Source organism: Muscardinus avellanarius (genome assembly GCF_963383645.1).
Source record: "Muscardinus avellanarius genome assembly, chromosome: 9".
NCBI classification, from domain to species: Eukaryota; Metazoa; Chordata; class Mammalia; order Rodentia; family Gliridae; genus Muscardinus; species Muscardinus avellanarius.
Window position 1 is genome coordinate 8,536,274 of NC_137795.1, and position 20,146 is coordinate 8,556,419.

Below are 20,146 nucleotides of genomic sequence, written 5' to 3' on the forward strand. Positions count from 1 at the left end.
GCCAAGTTCTTAGAGGGCCAAGACGCCAAGGAACCCAGGAGCTGCTTCTCTCCTGTGCGCTGCCTCCCGCTCCTCCGGCTCTGCAGTAGATTTATTTTCCAGGGGGTGCCCTAGTAGAGAAGGCCCCCAACTCCCCCAAAGACAGCTACCTCCGCTCTGTACTGGTTCAAGGCCGGGGACTGGAGTGGGCTGGTCGCCTGTTTCCTTGTCAGAGTCTGCAGAGCGTGCTTGATTTTTAAAATTTTCCCTCTCTCTGACATGTGTCAAGGAATCAAGGCTGGATACAGGTCCATTACGTCATTCTCCGGGCCAGTAAGTGTTTGATTAATCGCTTCAGATACACAAGGGTTCAGGAGCTTAGATGCTGACAAAGCAACTCTGATTTCCACCCCCAGCCCCCAACAAACTCGTGCAATCGCCCATTCCCTGGGCATCTTTCTTGCCGCCCCCCTTCCCCATCCCTCCTCCTCTACCCCTCCTCCGTTATCACTCCAGACCCGCCTCCGCCTGCCTTTTACAGCTTTCCCCGGGGCCAACTCTGTCCCTGGAGTGTGGGTAAGAGCTTCTGGTGTCTGAGGGCCTCGGGACCTGATCGGTGCACAATCTGCCCTTTCTATTATTTAAGAAAGACACCAGCAATCCCCCTTCCGCAGGGCGAAAATGCTGGGCCCCGATGGAAGAGGCGTCTCGGGAACTGTTTAGAAGGGTTATGATACTGTGTCCCTGCGGCGACTTAAGAAGACAACACACCCACAGCCCACAGAGGACTTAACTTTATACAGTGCCTGCCTGACACGGTGCAGCTGAGAGGGAAGTCTAAGAAGTCAGGAGCTGACTAAATCAAGCTGAGCCGAGAGAATCAAGATGAGATGTCCTGTTTCCAGATGAAGGGCCGTGTGTGCGAACTCAAAGGACCACACAATAAACTGCCGCGCGTGTTACTTTCTTGTTCTTGACGAAGTTTAAATACATGTCATAGAATCCAGTCAGAATCTCCCTAACTGGCAGTCAAAAACAAAACAAAACAAAACAAAACAAAACAAAACAAAACAAAAAAAAAAACCCTGTAACTTGTTCAAGGGATAAAAGTCAAAAGAACTCTTCCGGGACTGTGCAGCAGAAATCCAATAACAAATTTACTAACAGGCTCTTGGATGGAGGGGGACAGGGGCTTGGGGTGCTCTCTGATTGGGGCCTGGAACAAGTAAATAAAGGCAAATTTATCTTCTGAAGAGTTGGGACTTTCTTGAAGAACACGTGTTTTGTTATAATCAGATCTACTTTCTTCAGAGAGAAAGCCAGGCATAGGGCAGGCATTTGTGAGACGGCTGTCTGGGGTCTAATTGACGTCCCTTCCCCAAGCTTGTGGCAGTGTGTATTATTTATTCACATCTAGAGATGAAATAGTATAACCCTCCGCACGATTCACACGCATGGAAAATGTTAAATTCGTGTATGCCATGCATAGACCGAAGGGGGAAAATGGCCCGGGTCACAGGCTGCGGAGAGCGTGATTAATGATCGGTGATTTAGTGATCAGTGATTAGTGGTTTTATTCAAACTGTTACCTCTGACCAGAAGCACACACCAGAGGATTAACAGGCTCTTTAGATAAATGCTCATTAGTGGAAGGGAAAAAGCAAAGATAATAGGCATGCACCCAGGGACAACTTTCGAAGAAAATCTTTCCCGTCTTCAGAATAATAAGCTCTATTAACAGAAAGCCCTTTTAATTTAAAACTGGCTTTTATCTTGTAAATCAAAGTTAGATGTAAAAGTTTGTAGTGCCATTATAACCTAAATTTTCCCATATCCACTAGATGTGGATTATCTCAGTAGCGATATTTTTTTTTTATTTAAATCAACAATTGGACCTTTGGAGCAGCTGAACCCTGACAAGTCCTCAGCTCCCAGGGCTTGGAGGTGTCCCCCCTCGCAGGATGGAGAGTGCCCCTTGCTGACTAGAGGGCGCACTGCGATTTGGTGCGCAGCCCCAGAGCATGAACGGAGCATGTAACTTCTTGTGAGGTGTGCTTCAACACGTACAGCAAAGTTGATTCTGTGTAGAGTTGGAGGCTAGACAGTTCTACAAGTTTTTAGCCACATTTTCCATGTCAGTTAAAGCGAGGGAGTTCAAGGCTACTGGAAATATTGGTCTCATTAGCAAAAGAAACTTAGAGAATTAGAGAGGCAGGAGGCACCTCTGGGTTGCAGAACTGATTGGAAAATACCTGCTCCTTTTTTGCTCTCCTAAGAGCTAGTCTCACCGTCTTCTCATCTGAAGTGCTGGGGCAAATACTCAGATTTATTTTCATCCTAAACTTGCTGGTGAAAGAAGAAGTCGCTAGAAAGAAAGGAAGAAAATAGTTTGATTTGGTGACCGCAGGAAGCGACACGGTGGTGCTGATTTTAGTCTCCAGATAATGGTAAGATGATGTTTATTATGCTTGCTAAACTGAGAAAAATCTTGGAGCTTGGTTAAGTGATGCCAAGCTAGTATTTTCATAGATGGCATCATTCAGAAATAAATTTCTTATTTTGTGCGGAGCTCTAGGGTGCCTTTGCTTGTTTCCTGGGATGTGTAGCATTCTGTGGGGAAGGTGTGTGTGTGTGTGTGTGTGTGTGTGTGTGTGTGTGTGTGTGTGTGTGTGTGTGTAGACCATTATGTGCCTGAGCGTGTGAACTGCAAGTGGGGACGCTCTGAAGCCTGTTCAACAATGTGTCAGATAAGAATTTCCTTTTCCACGAGCTTTCATGGACCGCTTCAATAAGTGCTTAAGTTTTAGTACGGAGTTCTTTTAAAAAAGAAAGACGATCATGTACCAATAGAAGCACAACTAAAAAAAGAAAAGAAACTTAAAAACAAAAGACAAAACAGCAAAAGAAAAAAAAAAAACAAACACTTCCTATATCCAAACCCAGATATGTACTCTGAAGAAAGATGTTATTATCAACTATGGCTTTATTTTAAAACTTAAAAAGAGCACAATAGGAGAGGTCACTGCATCTCCCCATAAAGCCCTCTCATTTTCCTTTGCTTGTGGCATTTTCTGTAGACCTGTTATTTTTAAAGTTCTTGCTGATTCTTACCAATTTATCCTTTTCAACTTTCCTTAACTTTCCTCTGGATACACATGTTTGCTCCACAGTTAACTGCTTTTAAATATGAATTACTGATATCCATAAACGGCCTGTCACTTAAATAGCAGTCCGTTGTGACCCTGTAATAGTTTACACCCAAGCAGTTTATTAGAACATCCCCCCCAAAAGTAGAAATTATGCCTCGATTCCTGCAGCTCTGTGATGGTGCAGCTTTTGTTTGAATAGGTGGTGAGTACATGGCAGTTTGTCAGAGGGACTTTTTCTGCTCAGCTTTTCAATGATAGTACATTATTTTCATTCTAATTATTTTTCAGTTTCCCACACCTGCATGCTCAAAACCTATCAATCACGGAAATTCCAAGGCTGCTTGATCCCAGACTCCTGATTTTCTACAATAGTTTACTTTTTAGCAATGTGGGATTCTCATCTTAGAGTATTCGACCTAGCACTAGAGTTTTCTTTTTATGCTGAAAATTATTTTGTGGGAGTGTGATGGACGCTAGTTCTCCAAGATGTGAACTCTTGTTTTTGTAGTTGGTTTTCTTCTGGTGGTATTATTAAATTAAAACTGGGATTGGGATGGTACTTCTTATTTTTGTCCAATTTTCTTCTTCTTCACTTCAAAGCAGTGCTGTTAGTCACAGAATTAATGCGATCGTGGCTGGTATTTCCCATCGATATGTTTCTTTGGCTTCTTACAAATTGGATTTCTACAGCAATTTCAGGTCTTTTTTTAGAGGCAGATTTCTTGGATGAAGGTAGAGGAGTGATCTCAGTCAATTCATTATCTTGTCCAGTTGCAGCACCAGCTGGATTATGGGAATCACCCGATGCTTTTATGAATTAATGTTTGAAAATTTAAAGCCAGGACTGCTGCTCTGAATTTTACTTATGTTAGCCACACAGCTGAGAGAAGGTAATAAACGGAGGAGGAAGTGGCCTCAAATCTTTGTGAGAAATTAAGCGCTTTCATCAACATTTTTTATGTTGTTGTTTGTCAACTAAATAAGCTGTCTATTTTGTGGTTGTGTTTCAGGTAGAAAGTCTGGGGCTTCAAAAATGAGATCATGTTTCACATTTTCACTCAAGAGTTATTACATTTTGTAATTAGGGAAAAATGGGCAATTACTGTTTTTTTTTTTTTTTTACTATCCATTAGTATTTCATTGTTGGGATCACAAATCAAGGCTTTAACCTAAGAAAAAATTTCACAATAAAAAGGGAGGCTTTTAGAAGTTTCTGAGTGATGATAACACTTTCAGAAATATGACTAAAAGTTTGGAAGCTCTTTCAATGTAAAACAAAGTTTGGCATAAATTTCTGAAGGCATGAGATGACATGTGGATATTTAGATATAATATATAATATGTAATATTTAGATATTTAGATATAATAGGTCTTTAGAGTTTGAGATCTAATATATAATATATTATGATATATAATATATATAATATATAATTTACTTCCAGATTCACTCCCCCCTCCCCCATAACCTGCCACTTATTTTTCTCTCCAAGAAATAGATCAGAATACATTTTCCACTTTAAAAACTACATATTTTGGTCACTTTCTTCTGATTCCTTCAGGTTCATATTTCTAATCTCTACCCTAAAATTAACAAGGATGGAAAACTACCATGTTGGTGTCCAATTTGAACTTTTCTTGGGGAGAGTGGAAGAGCTCTTTTCGGGCCGCATCGCCTGGTGATGAGATTGGCACTGTAGCCTTGGGTAGATCCCTGAGCGAGGGACACCTTCCTACCCAACCGCTCCGTCTAACAGAGGCGTCCCCACTTCATGGCAGCATCCCCTGGCCCACCCAGGGCCCCGAGCTGGAGCGTGCCAGAGGGGGCAGGAGCCTGGTGCAGGCCCCTTCCAGGTGGGATGCCCTTTACAGGAGCCAGGTGCCTTCAGTGCCCTTGGGACAGGCACACGCCAGGCTGTGCACACTTTGCTATTTTCAAGCTTGTTTGACCGCTGACATTTCAAACACAGATTTTTCTCAGATCTTTTGATCTGACCAGATCAACTAAATCTCTATTCCATTTATTCACATGTACATATATATGCGATGTTATTTTTCTATTATTGGTCTTTTTAATTGACTTTAACGCAAGTTTTTATCCTTCACTATTATTATTAGACACTTCCCATAAAATGACAGCCTCCAGATTTCCCTGGAGAATACAAGCTAGACAGAACTCACAGTGGTGTACACGGCCTTCCGAGAGTCAAGCCACAACGTTCACTGCATCCTATCTTTCTTTATCATCTTTCGGCAAGGGATCTGAAAAATCATTGAAAGTTTGCATAGACCGTCTTTCTTTGGGTCAAGCAAAGCAACAAGTGCTGTGTTCACTGTCGCACGTGCACTTTTGCCAGGCTGTGTCGTCTGTGACGTCTGTCTTTCCAGCTCAGGGTCTGCAGGCTCCTGGAGGTGATTATTACCCTGCAGGAAGAGTTCAGTCTGGAAGCATGCTCTTTGAGGTTGGACTGGCAAAGCTTGGCTACTTGTAATTAATAGAAATCATGCCTTCAACCCAGAGGACTCCCATGTACTGAACATTTTTTTTAGGGTGATGTTTAGGATGAAGCTTTATTAAGGGTGCTGTGTCTAGGAAGGCGTGCAAAACACAAACAAACAAAAAATAAAACTCTCAGTAGAAATTTTGAATGAGTCTACCTTATGTGTTGTTGGATCTGACCACAGATTTCTTTTCTAGCACCCTGCATGAAAGTTTTATATAAGAATTTAGGTTTGTTTAAATTCTTTTATGACAATAAAAAGTTCCTGTTTTATAGGCATGACTTCGTAAAGATAGCACATTTGAGCTCGTTTTATGCTTTGCTGGCTTCCCAAGGGGGAGAAAACTTATAAGCCACAGAAAAAATTTTGTTTTTGTTTGAATTAGATGATTATTAGAAAAAAATGCATTTAATCTCCATTTGCCATATTTGGTACGGCCATTTCCATTTATTTAGAGGAGACTTTCTCTCTGTGCAGGTTCAGCTTCTAATGTCCATGCCCTTGGGGTAGAAAGTATGGAGGATAAAGCCCATTTCTACCGGGCACCTCGGCACGGCTTGGTGTTCAGCATAAAGAGCCTGCCTCACTGTGGTGACAAGAGTGTTCAGAAGAACATTGACTCTTGGGTGGAAAAACACTTCTATAGGCTTGAGCTGCTAGACTTAGAGCAGAGAATACTGCTGCGTCAGAACTGGCTCTCAGAAAGCCACGGGGGTCCAGAATCATGTTCTCAACTCTGCCTTGGCAAAACAGTCCCTCCATCCATTCTGTGCATTTTCCTAGGCTAATGTCACCCTAGGTTAACTTTTCAGCCTCCTTTCCGACTGCTCTGCTTTTAGGGGTAGTCCTATAAAAACAAATCACAAATGTGTACACCGTAGAGAAGGGACAGGTTTCCATAAGGGAAGTCGAGTTGAATACTGAATCTTTGAAGAAATAGAGAGATGAGAAGGATAAAGTTGGTGGTGTGGGGGTGGTGCCACCTTCGACTCCGTAGCAGTGTGGCCCACGGCAAGGGTGGCAAAGCCTTGGTTGGGAAGAGGGACCCCCGAAGTGCTGCGTTCCCCTCATGAAGCCCCTCCCCTGTTTCCTCATTGGGTAAAAGAGCATCCGTCTTAACCAGCACTATTCAATGGGGACCACAACTGGGAGCCATGTATATAAAGTTATATGTTCATGTGGCCACATTAGAAAGGTCAAAAGAAACAGACGAAAGTTATTTTAATATTTTGTCTAACTCAGTTTATTCCAAACATAATACTTTCAACATCTGATCACTGTGACAATGTTAATGAGATTCTTTGTATTTTGGGGGGAGGGGGCACTAGACCTTTGAAATTGAGTGCACATTTTAACACTACAGTGTATCTGAGTTTGGGCTAGGCACATTTTAAGAGCTCCGTAGCCACGTGTGGCCTGAGACTGTGGCTTCAAACAGTACAAGTCTGTGTCAAGGTTCTTAATCCTGGCAGCCCAGGGGAACCACCTGTGGAGTTTATAAAAAGCACTGCCACCCTTCCTCCATCAGATTCTAATTTAATTGGTTTGGGGTGGGGCCTGGCCTTCTGTATTTTTTTAAAGCTCTACTAGAGTTTCTAATGCCCAGTGAAGGTTGAGAGCCACGGTTCTAACTGATCTCTAAGGAATCTTCTCTACTATTCTCTGATTCTATTTAGGGGAAGGGATTACAGTAAAACGTTCATTGAGAGTTCAAGGGCAGCCAGTAGCTTTTATAGGAAGCTGCATTCCACAAAATGTATTTACAAAAATATAAGTAATAAAAATTAAAATTTACAGAATAATTTAGAAGATAACTCCTCGTGCCACACATGAGCTCTGTTTTATCCAAGTTGCAAATATGGATCTTTTATATGGTAGGGTTCCCTAGAAACCTTAATTTAGAATTTTGATCTACAGGCAGCCTCATAGAAAGCCCCTGTTTTGAAAAGGTCACGATCCTCACGGTTCAGATATTTTGCCAGTTTACTTCTTTGCCCCGGTGCTACTTTGCCTTCAGCTGCTTTTGCAGGGAAAATCTTGCTTCATTCAAGTATCTGAATCCCCTGGAGTCTCTTCCCACCCAGCTTTTAATAGCTGTGTGTCATTGCCCATTGCTTAACCCAGACTGGTCAGCTCAAGGCACTGGGTCTAACCCTCTGGGCTGAAGAAACTCATTCTTTTTGTTGCCTTTTAAAAGAGTAGAAGAGTCACTACATCTCAGTGCGTATGAGAATGTATGTATATTCTCTGCATTCACTGGAGGATGCAAAGAATAAACACAAATGCTAATTTGAAAGCATCTTTTTGTGGAGTCCACCAGCAGCCTTACTTGTGGAAGGAGGAAAGATCTTGTGGGTCCCTCGTGACTTCATGCTGCTTAGAACCTCTGCATTCCCGGATCCATGAGTCATTTCACCCTGAACCTCTTTCTCTATCCCCCGCAGAGCCATCTATTTCCAAATACGTGGTCTCTTTGACCATGTGCTTTTAAAGCATGACCTTAAACCAGCTCTAGACACAGCATTCTGTTCTGTTTTTCTACATTTTGCAGTATTAATATTTGTGTTTCCAGTACTGTCATCTATTGGAAGAATCTTAGCATCCATTTCTTAACACAAAGCTCCAAACCCATTTTATACATGGAGAAACTGAGGGATCGATGAGGGCAGGCTTCTTGCTCACCGATTGGATGGATGGTCGTTGGGGGAAAGGAGCTTGCATTTATTAACGCCTTGGTCCCTGAATACAAGTGCTACTGTGGGGTTTTTTCCAGTTCTGCTGCACTCGTCTTGGTCTTTATAAACGACACTCTTTCTGAGCCACTCCCACGCGTTCTTTGCACGTAAATGGGTGCCTTGCTAATACCTCTTGTTCTCCAGCTTCAGGCTACATGTACTTGGATTGATTAACAAATACATAAAGCACATTAACTTCTTAACACGGGATCTATTCTAAAAGTTGCATGGAGACATCTGTTGCAAACCTGTGTTTTTCGCGGTATCTAGGGAAACTTTCTCTCAGGCTACTCTGTGATTGACTGTTAGAAGACTGTGGAGAGGGACTGATGATGTCAGTGGCTCATATGCTTTGAGGATTGTATGTAAAAGCTTCAGCTATTCATTCATTGAGCAAGATAGACTCTCTCTGAGCTCCTGAACGACCCTTAATGAAATATTTCAGCTCTTTCTATGCCAACATACGGTCTTTACTCTTGGTCTAGAGCCATCTGCTTTTGAGATTTGGTTTCTATTTCCCCCCAGTAATGATGGTATGTTGGGTTTTGCTAACATACTGTAGAGCCAGGTCGACAGTGGGTGAGATACAGGCCATGATCAATAGTGCAGTTTGTGACCAAGCCAGAGAATGATTATTTTGCATCCTTTTCTAAACATTATGTAAAGGTTAAAGCAACTTTAGTATCTCCGTGTATATGGGATTAGGCTTATAAATAAACATGCATATAAATAAAGAGCTTGGCCAATAGGACCAGGATGTTACTAAGGCGTGTGCTGTAATACACTTGTCATCGTTGCAGGGTACCATGGATAAATTGTTATTCCTTTTGGACAAGCATCTACTCAGAACATTGATTTAGGAACATATTGTTGATTAAAAGGTATTGCTATATTAAAAAAATTGAAACCATATTTAAGACACTTTTTTTTTTCCTAATGAGGCTCAGCTAAGCACACGTTGTTTACAATTTTATCTTCGAGTCTGGCGAAGCCAGATGACTAACCACCACCGTTCTTAGTCCTGTGCCCTGCGGACGTCATTGAGCACCAAAGGCGCGCAGTGTGTTGGCACGATGGGGCCGCGTGTAATTTGAAATGGTACTTTTTGCTAAGTATCCATGCTAATCTCCAAACCATTCAAAACATTCAAGAACGAAAACAAAACAGCGATGTCCCCCGATTGGCTGGAGGCGGCACTGGCAAAGAAGTTACACTTATTATTTATTTCATGTGCTTCTGGAGCACTAGAAAACTCAGGGAGAAACAAATTATGGGTAATTACTTGGCACACCCTTTGGAAGGAACAGTCTACAGGCTGATTAACTGTTTAGCCCAAGGTTCATTTTTACTCCTTCCAGAAAAATCACATTTTTTTGAAAGCACAAAACTGATTTAGAGGGAAAGTTGAAGAGTGAGTTAAGTGTATTGTTTAACACTTAGTGTATATTTTAGGAGCGCTGTCTAGTGCTATCTACCTTACATCTTTTACATAGTTGTAGTTATTTAACACATTTCTTAAAAAGAACTTTTTTGAAATTGGTTACAAAAACCATGTGAACATCTTTGGCACTATTAAAGTGTTACACTTCAGATAGTCACAAGGGCACGTTTTATGTTATGTGTACTTTATATTATGTACATTTTATGTTATGTTTATTTTATCTCAACTGTAAAAATAGGGCAATAATGCTTGTCCCCATTCTCCAGACGGGGACACAGAATATAAGAATGTTTCTTCCGTGTTAGGTGTGTTTTAATGGAAGTGGCTTTGGTGTTTTAATGGCAAGGTCAACAATCTGAAGAGGACTTTTTGCACTTTGAAGTGCCGTGGAGGAGTCTGTTGGTGTGTACGAGTGTGTGTGAATGATTCTGACGTGGAGAATCGCAGGAAGCCAGCGCTGGGCACATCTGGAGACATGGGTCTGGGTGGGCCCTGCGTCTAGAAAGCTGTAGCGTTTCATTAAAAATCACGACTGTTGGGCCTTTTGCGAGCGTCTCTACTGGGGTTCATTTGAGCACGGTTCTTAACACAGGGTTCCACTCAGCTGAGACCACTGAAAACAGCCAGGTACGGCAGCTATGGGGGTGACGTCCAGGGACACGAGCACGTCACAGTAACACTGCCCCGAGGTGTTGCGTGGGCCAGCTTGGGACTGAGGGTTCTGGAAGCGGATCTAGAGGGGGAGTGGTGGAGGAAAGGAGAGTTGTTTGGCTTGGAAAGGAGAGGGCTCAGGCTTGTACCTTGTATCAAGGAACAACATGTGGACAAGAGGAATGCCATTTTCTGACCTCAGGGAAACACTGTGAAAATTGAAGGGGGGGAAGGGAACTGTCCGACAGTGGAGCCAACTGGGCTTGCTCTATTGACTCCAAAAAGGGATGAATTTTGAAACAAGTAGGTGTATAGATCTACAGAATGAACAATCTCAGAATCAGTGACCTTCCTGGCCGTGGATCAGGAGAAGTTTCTAGAAGCAACGTGCAGGAGGGCTAAATCAGTTGCCTCTGGCCTTTTTGGATTGGGGACCTTTTAAACAATCCAGAAAAAGCTAGGAGCCAGTCTCAGAAATAAGAAATTGGTGCAGCTCATGAGAAGGCTCTTGGGTCCAGAAGTCATGGAATCTAGAATGAAAATTCCCAGGCAGGGCCCAGCGACTCTTGAGCTGTTTCCCGATGCTACCGTCACAAGGATGCGTAAACCTCAAGTTGCCGTGTTGAACATGGGCAGTTTCGTGTGGTCCAGCCTACACGTGCCCACCCATGGATGCCTTTTATGTACAGCGAGCCCTTCGCATCTCGGGATTCCACAGCCACAGATCCGACCAATCTTGGGTGGATTGAAAACTATTTTAAAAAAATTATATCTGCATTCAACAGGCAGACTTTTGTTAAGATCTGTGGTTTGGATCTTTTTATTTTATTTATTTATTTATTTTTATTTTTTATTCTTTTTGGTGGTACTGGGGTTCCTGGAAGCCCTTCTGCCTCCGGGCTAGTGGGCTACACTCCCAGACTTATTTTTTTGTATTTTTAATTTGGAAACAGGGTCTCTTAAGCCAGCGCGGCTGGCTTCAAACCTGCGCGATCCTCCTGTCTCCGCCTCCCAAGCGCGGGGATTACAAGCGTGCAGTCAGCACGCACGGCTAGGGTTTGGATTGTAAATGTCCCCCTACAGCTGTATGTTGAAGGCTTGGTCCTCAGTGTCCAATGGTGCCGTCGGGAGGTGAACCTCCAGAAAATAGGGCCTAGGAGGAGGAGATGAGGTTTCTGGCACCAGGGCCTGCAAGCAATGTCAGGACCCTGGCCCCTTCTTCTCTCTTGTCTTCCCAGCTGCCATTACAAGAGCAGCCTCCCTCCACGGAGCAGGTCCTATGGTGATGCTCTGCCTCTCCTCCGGTCTAAAAGCAAGGGAGGCACCGACCACGGACTGAGACCTTGGAAAATGAGAGCCCAAATAATCTCTCCTCCTTTCTGTGTTTTACCTCGGGCATTTTGTCACAGTGGTGGCAAGCTAGCACAATACTATAGCAACTACTCACATAGTATTCACGTTTGTGGTAGGTATTATAAGTACTCTAGAGATGGCTTAAAGTGTACAAGAAGGTGTTTGTAGGCCAAACACAAATACTATACTATTTCATCTAAGGGTCTTGAGTATCTGAGATTTTGATATCTGCTGGAGGTCCTGGAACCACAGGAACAACTCCCTACAGAAACTGAGACATGACTGTTCTAGGCCAAAAATATAACTTCAGTTAACGACCTACGTTCTATGTGCATAGTCAGGATTGACATTAACGTTGGTTGGGTGTTATTTGTGTGTCTCTGTGAGGGAAACTATTGCTTAAGAACTTATGCCTAGAAACCACTGGCTAATAATACCTGACATTCTTAGGTTTTCGAAAGTCATTTCATACAAATGGTCTTATTAGGGTGATATAGCAATACAAAAAACTATTGCATGACAAATATTATCCTTCCCATTTGATGGGAGATAAAACAAGATGCACAGGACTTCAATGATATGGGGAGTCTCAGACAAAGTAAGTACCAGACGTCTTACTATGACCCAGGCGTCCTTCTCCGTCCCTGCCTTGACTCTTGCTTCTTTTATCTTTCTCTCTGCCTCTAGGCTAGTCCCATGTACTTAGAGAACAGAGGGTGCTTTTGTGCTAAAAAGCAGCACCAGTCACAATAAATCAAGAAGCTCTCTTCCCGTCAAAATATCTGTGCTCTGCTTAAATTGAAGTTTCTTTATGTGATGGAAGTTTCTTTATGGGCTGGGGGGAGGCTCCTGCTGAGATGCGTTGGCCCAAAGAACCAGGCTCCCTCCTTCCTCCATCAGATACTGACCTCACATCTTTAATATGCAAGGTGTTAAGGATTCGTGATCACGAGGAGATGCAGTCCTTTCCCTTGCAGAACTTACTATGAGGAGAGATGCCAAAAATGCGACGGAGATTTAACATTTCAGGAGAGTGGGGGGCAAGTCTGTAGGCACGGAACCCAGTTCAGGAGAGGTAGTGGTCGAGTCTAGAAATAGTGAAGGCTTGGGCTATGGTGTGTCAGATTCAAATGGTGTGTAAGGGGTAGGATCAAAAATATGACTGGGGGATGATAAACTGGAAGAGGAGGGTAAGGGAGAAGGAGCTGCTCATTCTAGGGAAAGATGGGATCAGGATGGGTCTGACCCAGGTCATCTTTTGTGGTGATGGAGAAGGGGAGGGACCCTGGACCAGTGCCCTGTGAGCTTGTGTTAGAGTTTTTGGAAGAAAACAAAATAAATAAACAAAATTCCAAAGGGCAATGATAATAACATTAAAGTACACCCATTGGGATGTGTGGAAATGCAGTTTTGATAACTTAGAGAGTAGCTACCTGGCCCAAGGAGAGAGGTGCATCCTTCCTCCCAGGGGATCACTCATGGGGTTCAGAGTATGGCCAGGTGCGCAGTGTCTGGGGCTGCTGTAATACAGTGGCACAACCTGGTCAACAAAAGTTTATTGCTTCACAGTTCTAAGGCAAAAAGCCAGGAAGCCAATCAGGGTTGGGTTCTTCCAAGAAAGGCTGGGAGAGAGAAGCTGGTCCACTCTCTCTACCTGGCTTAGGGATGGCCAGCCTCCCTGTGTCTTCACACGTCCCTCCCTCTTTGTAACTGTCTCTAAAGCTTGCCTTTTTATAAGGATGCAGTCATGAGGAATTAGTGCTCATCCTAGTGACCTCATTTAACTTGATTATGTCTGTCAATACCTTATCTTTAAGTAAAGTCACATTCTGAGGTATTGAGGTTTAGGACTCCAACGTATTTATTTTGGGGATAACATTTCGACCCATAACGGCAGGTGTACCCCTTCAGAAAACAGCACCCAGCGCCTGGACTTCACAGGAAATGGCTGATTGTAAATGCTTATAACCAGGCATTTTTTTAAAGCATATTACTAATAGTAATCTTCCAATGGACCCCCCAGAAAATTTTGAAAGAAGTCTTCAGAGATCGAAGTCCAAATATTACAAGTTAAAGATAAAGCCTAAAAACAAGGATGTACAAAATACGGTTCTAAACATGCCACAATAATTAATGAGTTTGCTAATGTGTCCCTGGCTTGGCCTTGAATTTGTCTCCAGGGTTTGTGAAAGACTGATGCCAAAGGGCAACACCAACTTCTTACCTTGAGAAGAAAGAATTAAATTCAACTCCAATTTGTCACCCTGTCGGGCTTGAAAATGACTGTTTTGATGTGCTAATTGTCACCGACAAGGACAGAAACCCTCATCCTTCATAAGCATGCGCCTGTACCAGATTGACTGTGGATATTCCAATATGGGATGAAAAACAATTCTGATTTTCTGGTTGTTGATGAACAACGTGTGCCTAAGTGCTGCCTGGCCTCTTTAGTTCATAACAGAAACAAAGAAGATAAGATTCTTCATTAAAGCCAGGTGTGGTGACACACACTTGTAATCCCATTGCTTGGGAGGTGGAGACAGGAGGATCTTGGTTCGAGGACAGCCTCAGCTACGTAGTGAGTTCCTCTGCAATTTAGTTAGACTCTGTTTCTAAATAAAGAATAAAATACAGAGTTCAGGGTATATCTAGGAGGTAGAATGTCCCTGGGTTCAATCCTTAATACTACAAAAAAAAAAAAAAGAAAGAAAGAAAGAAGGAAAGAAAGAAAGAAAGAAAGAAAGAAAGAAAGAAAGAAAGAAAGAAAGAAAGAAAGAAAAAAATGGGCAGGGGATACAGACATAGCCTGCATGTGTACATAGCCTTTACTTCACATGCAAGTACATGTAAAGCCCTGGGTTTGATCCATGGTATCAGTAAACTAGAAGGGCAGGTGTAGTGGTATATGCCCGTAATCCCAGTATTTGGGAGGCTAAGGTAGGAGGAGCACAGGTTTGAGGCCAGCCTCAGTAACTTAGTCAGCAACGTAATGAGACCCTGTTTCAAAATAAAAGTGAGGGGGCTAGGAGTGTAGCTCAGAGGTAGGATGCCCCTGGGTTCAGTTTTTATGGGGAAAAAAGCAAAGGATTTAATTAGAAGGTTTCCCAAAGAAGATTTTCAAATGGCCAATAAGCACATGAAAAGAGAGTCAACATCGTCACTGGGGATAAAGCAAATCAACACCACAAAATACCAGACTATAAAAATGTGGAGAAATTAGAACGCCACATATCGCTGGTGGGGTTTCAAATGGTGCAGCCACTTTGAGAAACCAGTTTGGCAGTTCCTAAAATGTCAAATATAAAATCTCATGACCCAGCAATTCCATTCCTAGTTACATACACAAGAGAAAGCAGAACACAATATCCATACAAAAACTTGTAGGTGAGTGTTGCCAGTCCAATTATCTGTAATAGCCCCCAAATAGAAACAACCCAATGTTTATCAGCCAATGAGCAGATAAGCAAAATATGGTATATCTGTAAAGTGGAATAGTATTTAACAAGAAGAAATTGAATGCTCATATATACTGTAGTAAGAAACAAGCTCAATACCATTTTACTAAGAAACAGAATCTAGGCACAGAGGCAAGCCTATCGCACTCCTTTTAGACGAAGGGCCCCTAATGTCTCCTGGGGAGACAGGAGGTTGCTTAGTGGTTGCCTAGGCTGGGGCAGGGCTGGGAGCTGCGGGGTGATAACCAAAGGATGCATGGCTTCTTTTAGGAGGGATAAAGTGTTCTAATGTTGATTGTGGTGATGGGTACATACATCTGTGAAGATTCTATACTCTAAATGGCTGGACTGTACGGCATGTGAATTATATCTCACTAAGGGTGTTAAGAAAAGATAGTTCTTGGGAGTCTCAGAGAAGAGGTTTGGGGCCAGCCTTAGCAACTTGTGAGGCCCTCCACAACTTAGTGAGACCCTGCTTCAAAAATAAAGAATAAAAAATAGGACTGGGGTGTAACTCAGAGGTAGAATGCCCTGGGTTTAATCCCTAGTACCAAGAAAAAAAAAAAAGAAAAGATAACACATCACAGAGGAAAATAGAGGATGCTAAGTTAAGTTGAAATTTTATCCAAATACAGCATTCTTAGCCCACAGTTTCTTCTACTTGGGAGAAGAATGTCTCAAAGGGAGCAGTGGAGAGAGGTCAACAGAGGCATTGCCGGCATCAGTATGGGAAGAGTCAACTAGTAAAAAGCTTACAGCATTTATCCTGTGTGTTCAGCCTCCATCTTTCTCTTGGGCAGGAGCCCCAACACCCATCTGCACCCTGAGCATTTCCTCCTGGACATACTCCTTCGGTACTCAAACACCAACCCTCACACTTGTCCTCCTGATGCACCCATCTCGGTGGGATCACCACTGCTCTCTGGGCCTCCAGGTTGAAGTTCATGGCTGCAGCGGGCACCGCCCCTTCCTGGGCAGTCATGCAGGGCATCATTAAGTCTTCTAGACCCCACTTCAGCCACATCCCATGACTTTTGTCCTTCTGTCCCATCTTTTTGTAAAACACTTCCTTCTATGAACCAAGAATTAAGGGGGGCGAGATTATTTTTTGAGTCTTTATTGTGTGAACTTTCTTGTTCAATCTACTAGGTCAACCTTCATCATAGACATAGTGGGGAGCTAGAATCACCCCTCTCTATAGATGAGGAAAGAAGGCTACCGGCCGAGGGAGCTGATAGACGAGGTGGGTTTGGAAGCACTCTCCTCTGGTCCCTGAGCTTAGACTCTGGCTACTACATGGAGCTTGCATTTTAAGGCTCTGAGCACCTCATTTCCCTTTCCTGCATCCCTGTGGGGTTTTCCCATGTTCAAGTCAGGCCTACAATAAACTCTCATTTGTGTCAAATTCTTCTCTGCCATGTTCACAAGCTCCTCTTTGCTAAAACATCTTATGGCTGCGTCCAGCACACCAGTAATGCACTACACACACACGCACACACACACACACACACACACACACACACACACACACACACACTTCTGCCTACACTCCTTTCAAGGGCCCACTTCAATCATCATCTTCTCATTTCCAAAACTAAAGCCTGAGCACACAAAAATTAATTCCATAACACCGTGCTAATATTTTTTCTATGATTCTTTTTAAAAATGTATTTTTATTTGTGTCCATTTTTGTGCTTCCATAAACCCTATCTTCTGAACTGTAATCCCTGTAGCAGCCAGAACTGTGTCTGGCCCGGTTTTGATTTTCTTCACAGAAACGTGTATGCAGTGGATGGTTACATAAGCAAAGAGAAGGCGGTTCATTCATGCTGGGACACTGAGCCAAGCAACTCTTGCAGAGCTGTCTGAGTTTCCTATCAGCAGCATGAACTGTGTGTGTGTGTGTGTGTGTGTGTGTGTGTGTGTGCGCGCGCGCGCGCGCACGCGCACCTGGGGATGGAACCCAGAGACATTTGACCTCCGAACTACACCCCCAGCCCTATTTTTTATTCTTTATTTTGAAACAGGGTCTCACTGAGTTGCAAAGGGCCTCACTAAGTAGCTGAGGCTGTCCTCGAACCATGATCTTCCTCCAGTCTCAGCCTCACGAATGCTGGGATTACAAGCGTGAGCCACCATGCCTGGCTAGCGGCATGAAATATTTGATGCTGACGAGTATTTCTGGGGCTATTGGCCTAGAAGATTCTTCAGGTCTATTGATAAAGTCTCCATCTTCCAGCATTGCTCTATTTTATTTTATTATTTTATTTTAGGTACTGGGGATTGAACCCAGGGGTATTCTACCTCTGAACTACACTCCTAGCCCTCGGCCCCCTTTTCTTTTTTTTTTTTTTAATTTTTATCTTGAAACAGGATCTCACTAAGTTGCTGAAGCTGACCGAAAACCTTCAATCCTCCTATCTCAGGCTCCCAATAATGGAATTATATGTGTACTGCCACCATATCCAGAATGGCTTTATTTTAAAGCTCTGTATTTATTTATTTATTTATTTATTTATTTATTTATTTATTTATTTATTTTAGTGGTACTTTGGTTCCTGGAAACCCTTCTACCTCCGGGCTGCACTCCCAGACCTATTTTATATTTTACTTGGAAACAGCGTCTCTTAAGCCAGCGTGGCTGGTTTTGAACCTGCACGATCCTCCTGTCTGTCTCCCAAGCATGGGGATTAACAAGCATGCACCACCATGCCCGGTTTAAAGCTCTGTATTTAGAGAAACTACTGTCACGATATCTTAGAAATTCCCATATGGGGATGGAATTGTAACTCGTAGAGACCCACAAACCCTAAAAACTCACAACTTTCTATGTTTACATCTCTTTACTGCCTTGTGGGAGACAAACCCAATCCTTGACTAGTTTTATAATATACGGACATATTTTCAAGTTCTGCTTCCTCCGCTTAAAACTTGACCTCAGACATTTTTTTCCAGGTTGCTATATAGTTTTCAAACCTATCATTACCCCCTAAGATTCCATTAAGTTGCTAATCCATAATTTCTTAACCATCTCCTATTGTTTGAAATTGAAGTTTGCTGTGGATTTTTTTTAGGATTATAAAAACACACATGGCCAATTTTTAGAGAAGGAAAATATGCACTCTGAAGATATTCATCTTCTATTCCTTACACTGATGGAAAACTCTTCCTTTAAGATTGAGCAGACTTGTGACAGAGACTAGGCTTGTCCAGGCACCTTGCCCTTCTCTTCCTCCTTCTGCCCTGGTCCTTTCTCTTCCCTGGGACTCAGGAGACTGTGCTCCTTCCCAAGAGCACCTGTCGATCACCAACCCTACCCTCCCTCCAAACCGCCTTGTCAGACTTCTCTCTTTCTCGTAATCCTCCAAGGCTTCAGTCTTAACTAAGCTCAATCCTGGTTTATAGTTCAGAGAATTTCTGGAGGCGACTATGTTTTATACCAACAAAGGACATGATTAAAAGTAGAATGTAGCTGGGCGTGGTGGCGCATGCTTGGATTCCCAGCATTTGAGAGGCTGAGACAGGAGAATCACGGTTCGTGGACAGCCTCAGCTACTTAGTGAGACCTTTTTTCAAAATAAAGAATAAAAAATAGGGCTGGGGGTGTAGCTCAGAAATAGAATGCCCCTGGGTTCTATCCCCAGTACCGCAAAAACAAAAAAATAAATAAATAAAAGTATATCTTGAGCCAGGCGTGGTGGCACATGCCGGCAATCCCAGTACTTGGGAGGCTGAGACAGGAGGATCACAGGTTCAGCGCACTGGCCTCAGCAACATAATGAGAGGCTGTCAGCAACTTAGTGAGACCCTGTGTCAAAGTAGAGAATAAAATAAAGCTGGAGGTACAGCTCAGAGGTAGAAGGCTCCTGGGTTCAATCCCCAGCCCCACGGGGGGAAAAACAAAAAGGGGACGTTTACTCTCTTTAGCTCCAGCTCTTCCAGGTTCTAAGGAGATGGCGACGTACCAAACAGACAAATAAGCAGACTGGTAACTGGAGGATGCGTTGTAAGTGGCAAGTGTAAAAAGAATTCCAAAGCCAGGCCTTGGGCAAAGTGTGCTCTTGAGGTTTCGCTGGAGGAGCCCGGGAAGGCCTTACTGAGTCAGCGACGTAGGAGGGTGGAGGGTGAGGAATGCTCCCGAGGAGGTCTGGAGAAAGAGTGTTCTAGGCAAGGGAGCCGTTGCTAAGAAGGTGCCGGTGTGGCCCAGGAACTGCCAGGAAGCAGATGAGAAGGTTGGCATGGAAAGGGGCCGATCACACAGGGCCTTGTAAACACACGATGACCTTGTATTGCTCTCAGCAACGCAGCGAGCCATTGGGTAGTTTTGAGTGGAGACTCAGTGTGCCACCTGGAAAGACCTTTCTTGTGAAGAACAGAATCAATTGTCTCAAGGGTGGTGGTGGTGCGGACTGGGGGATTATGGGCGGAGTGGTGAGGGGTTTGGATTTGGGCTTATTTTGAAAATAATTGGGACAGTACTTGCTGATGGATTGGCTGTGGGAGTAGGCAAGGAGGCCGGGAAGATGTTGAGGTTTTCTACACAAGACATTGGACGGAGAGAGCCACAGGTCATCTGGGAGGTGGGGATGGTGGTGCTGGGGCGGGTTTGGATGTGGGAGACCAGGAGGTCAGTTTGGTACATGTTATGTGTGAGGAGATGTTGCCGGCGAGACGCTGAGTATGGAATTCAGGGAAGGGGTTGGGATACAGATACAGCTAGAATTGGAACCACGGTCTTGGCTTTCCTACAGGCCAGCCTATCTAACAACACACAGCCCCTCACTCAGTGGGCCCCAAACATTGAAATGTCAGGTCCTTGGAAGCCCAAGCCCCTCTCAGCCACAGGGCCCTTGCACATGCTCTTCCTGCTACCAATACCATTC

The 20,146-nt window shown here is 43.5% G+C and overlaps 1 protein-coding gene across 1 annotated transcript in view; it reads left to right on the forward strand.

The window, feature by feature from the left end:
• Positions 1-255: 255 nt before the first annotated feature.
• The window catches only part of CREB5 (cAMP responsive element binding protein 5), a gene marked incomplete at both ends in the record, with an annotated part of 435,958 nt that continues 416,067 nt past the window's right edge, over positions 256-20,146 (forward strand). Inside the window, one exon of the mRNA XM_080701989.1 lies at positions 256-312. Within this exon, the coding sequence (XP_080558115.1) occupies positions 259-312 (54 nt within the window). The remainder of the gene's footprint in view (positions 313-20,146) is intronic.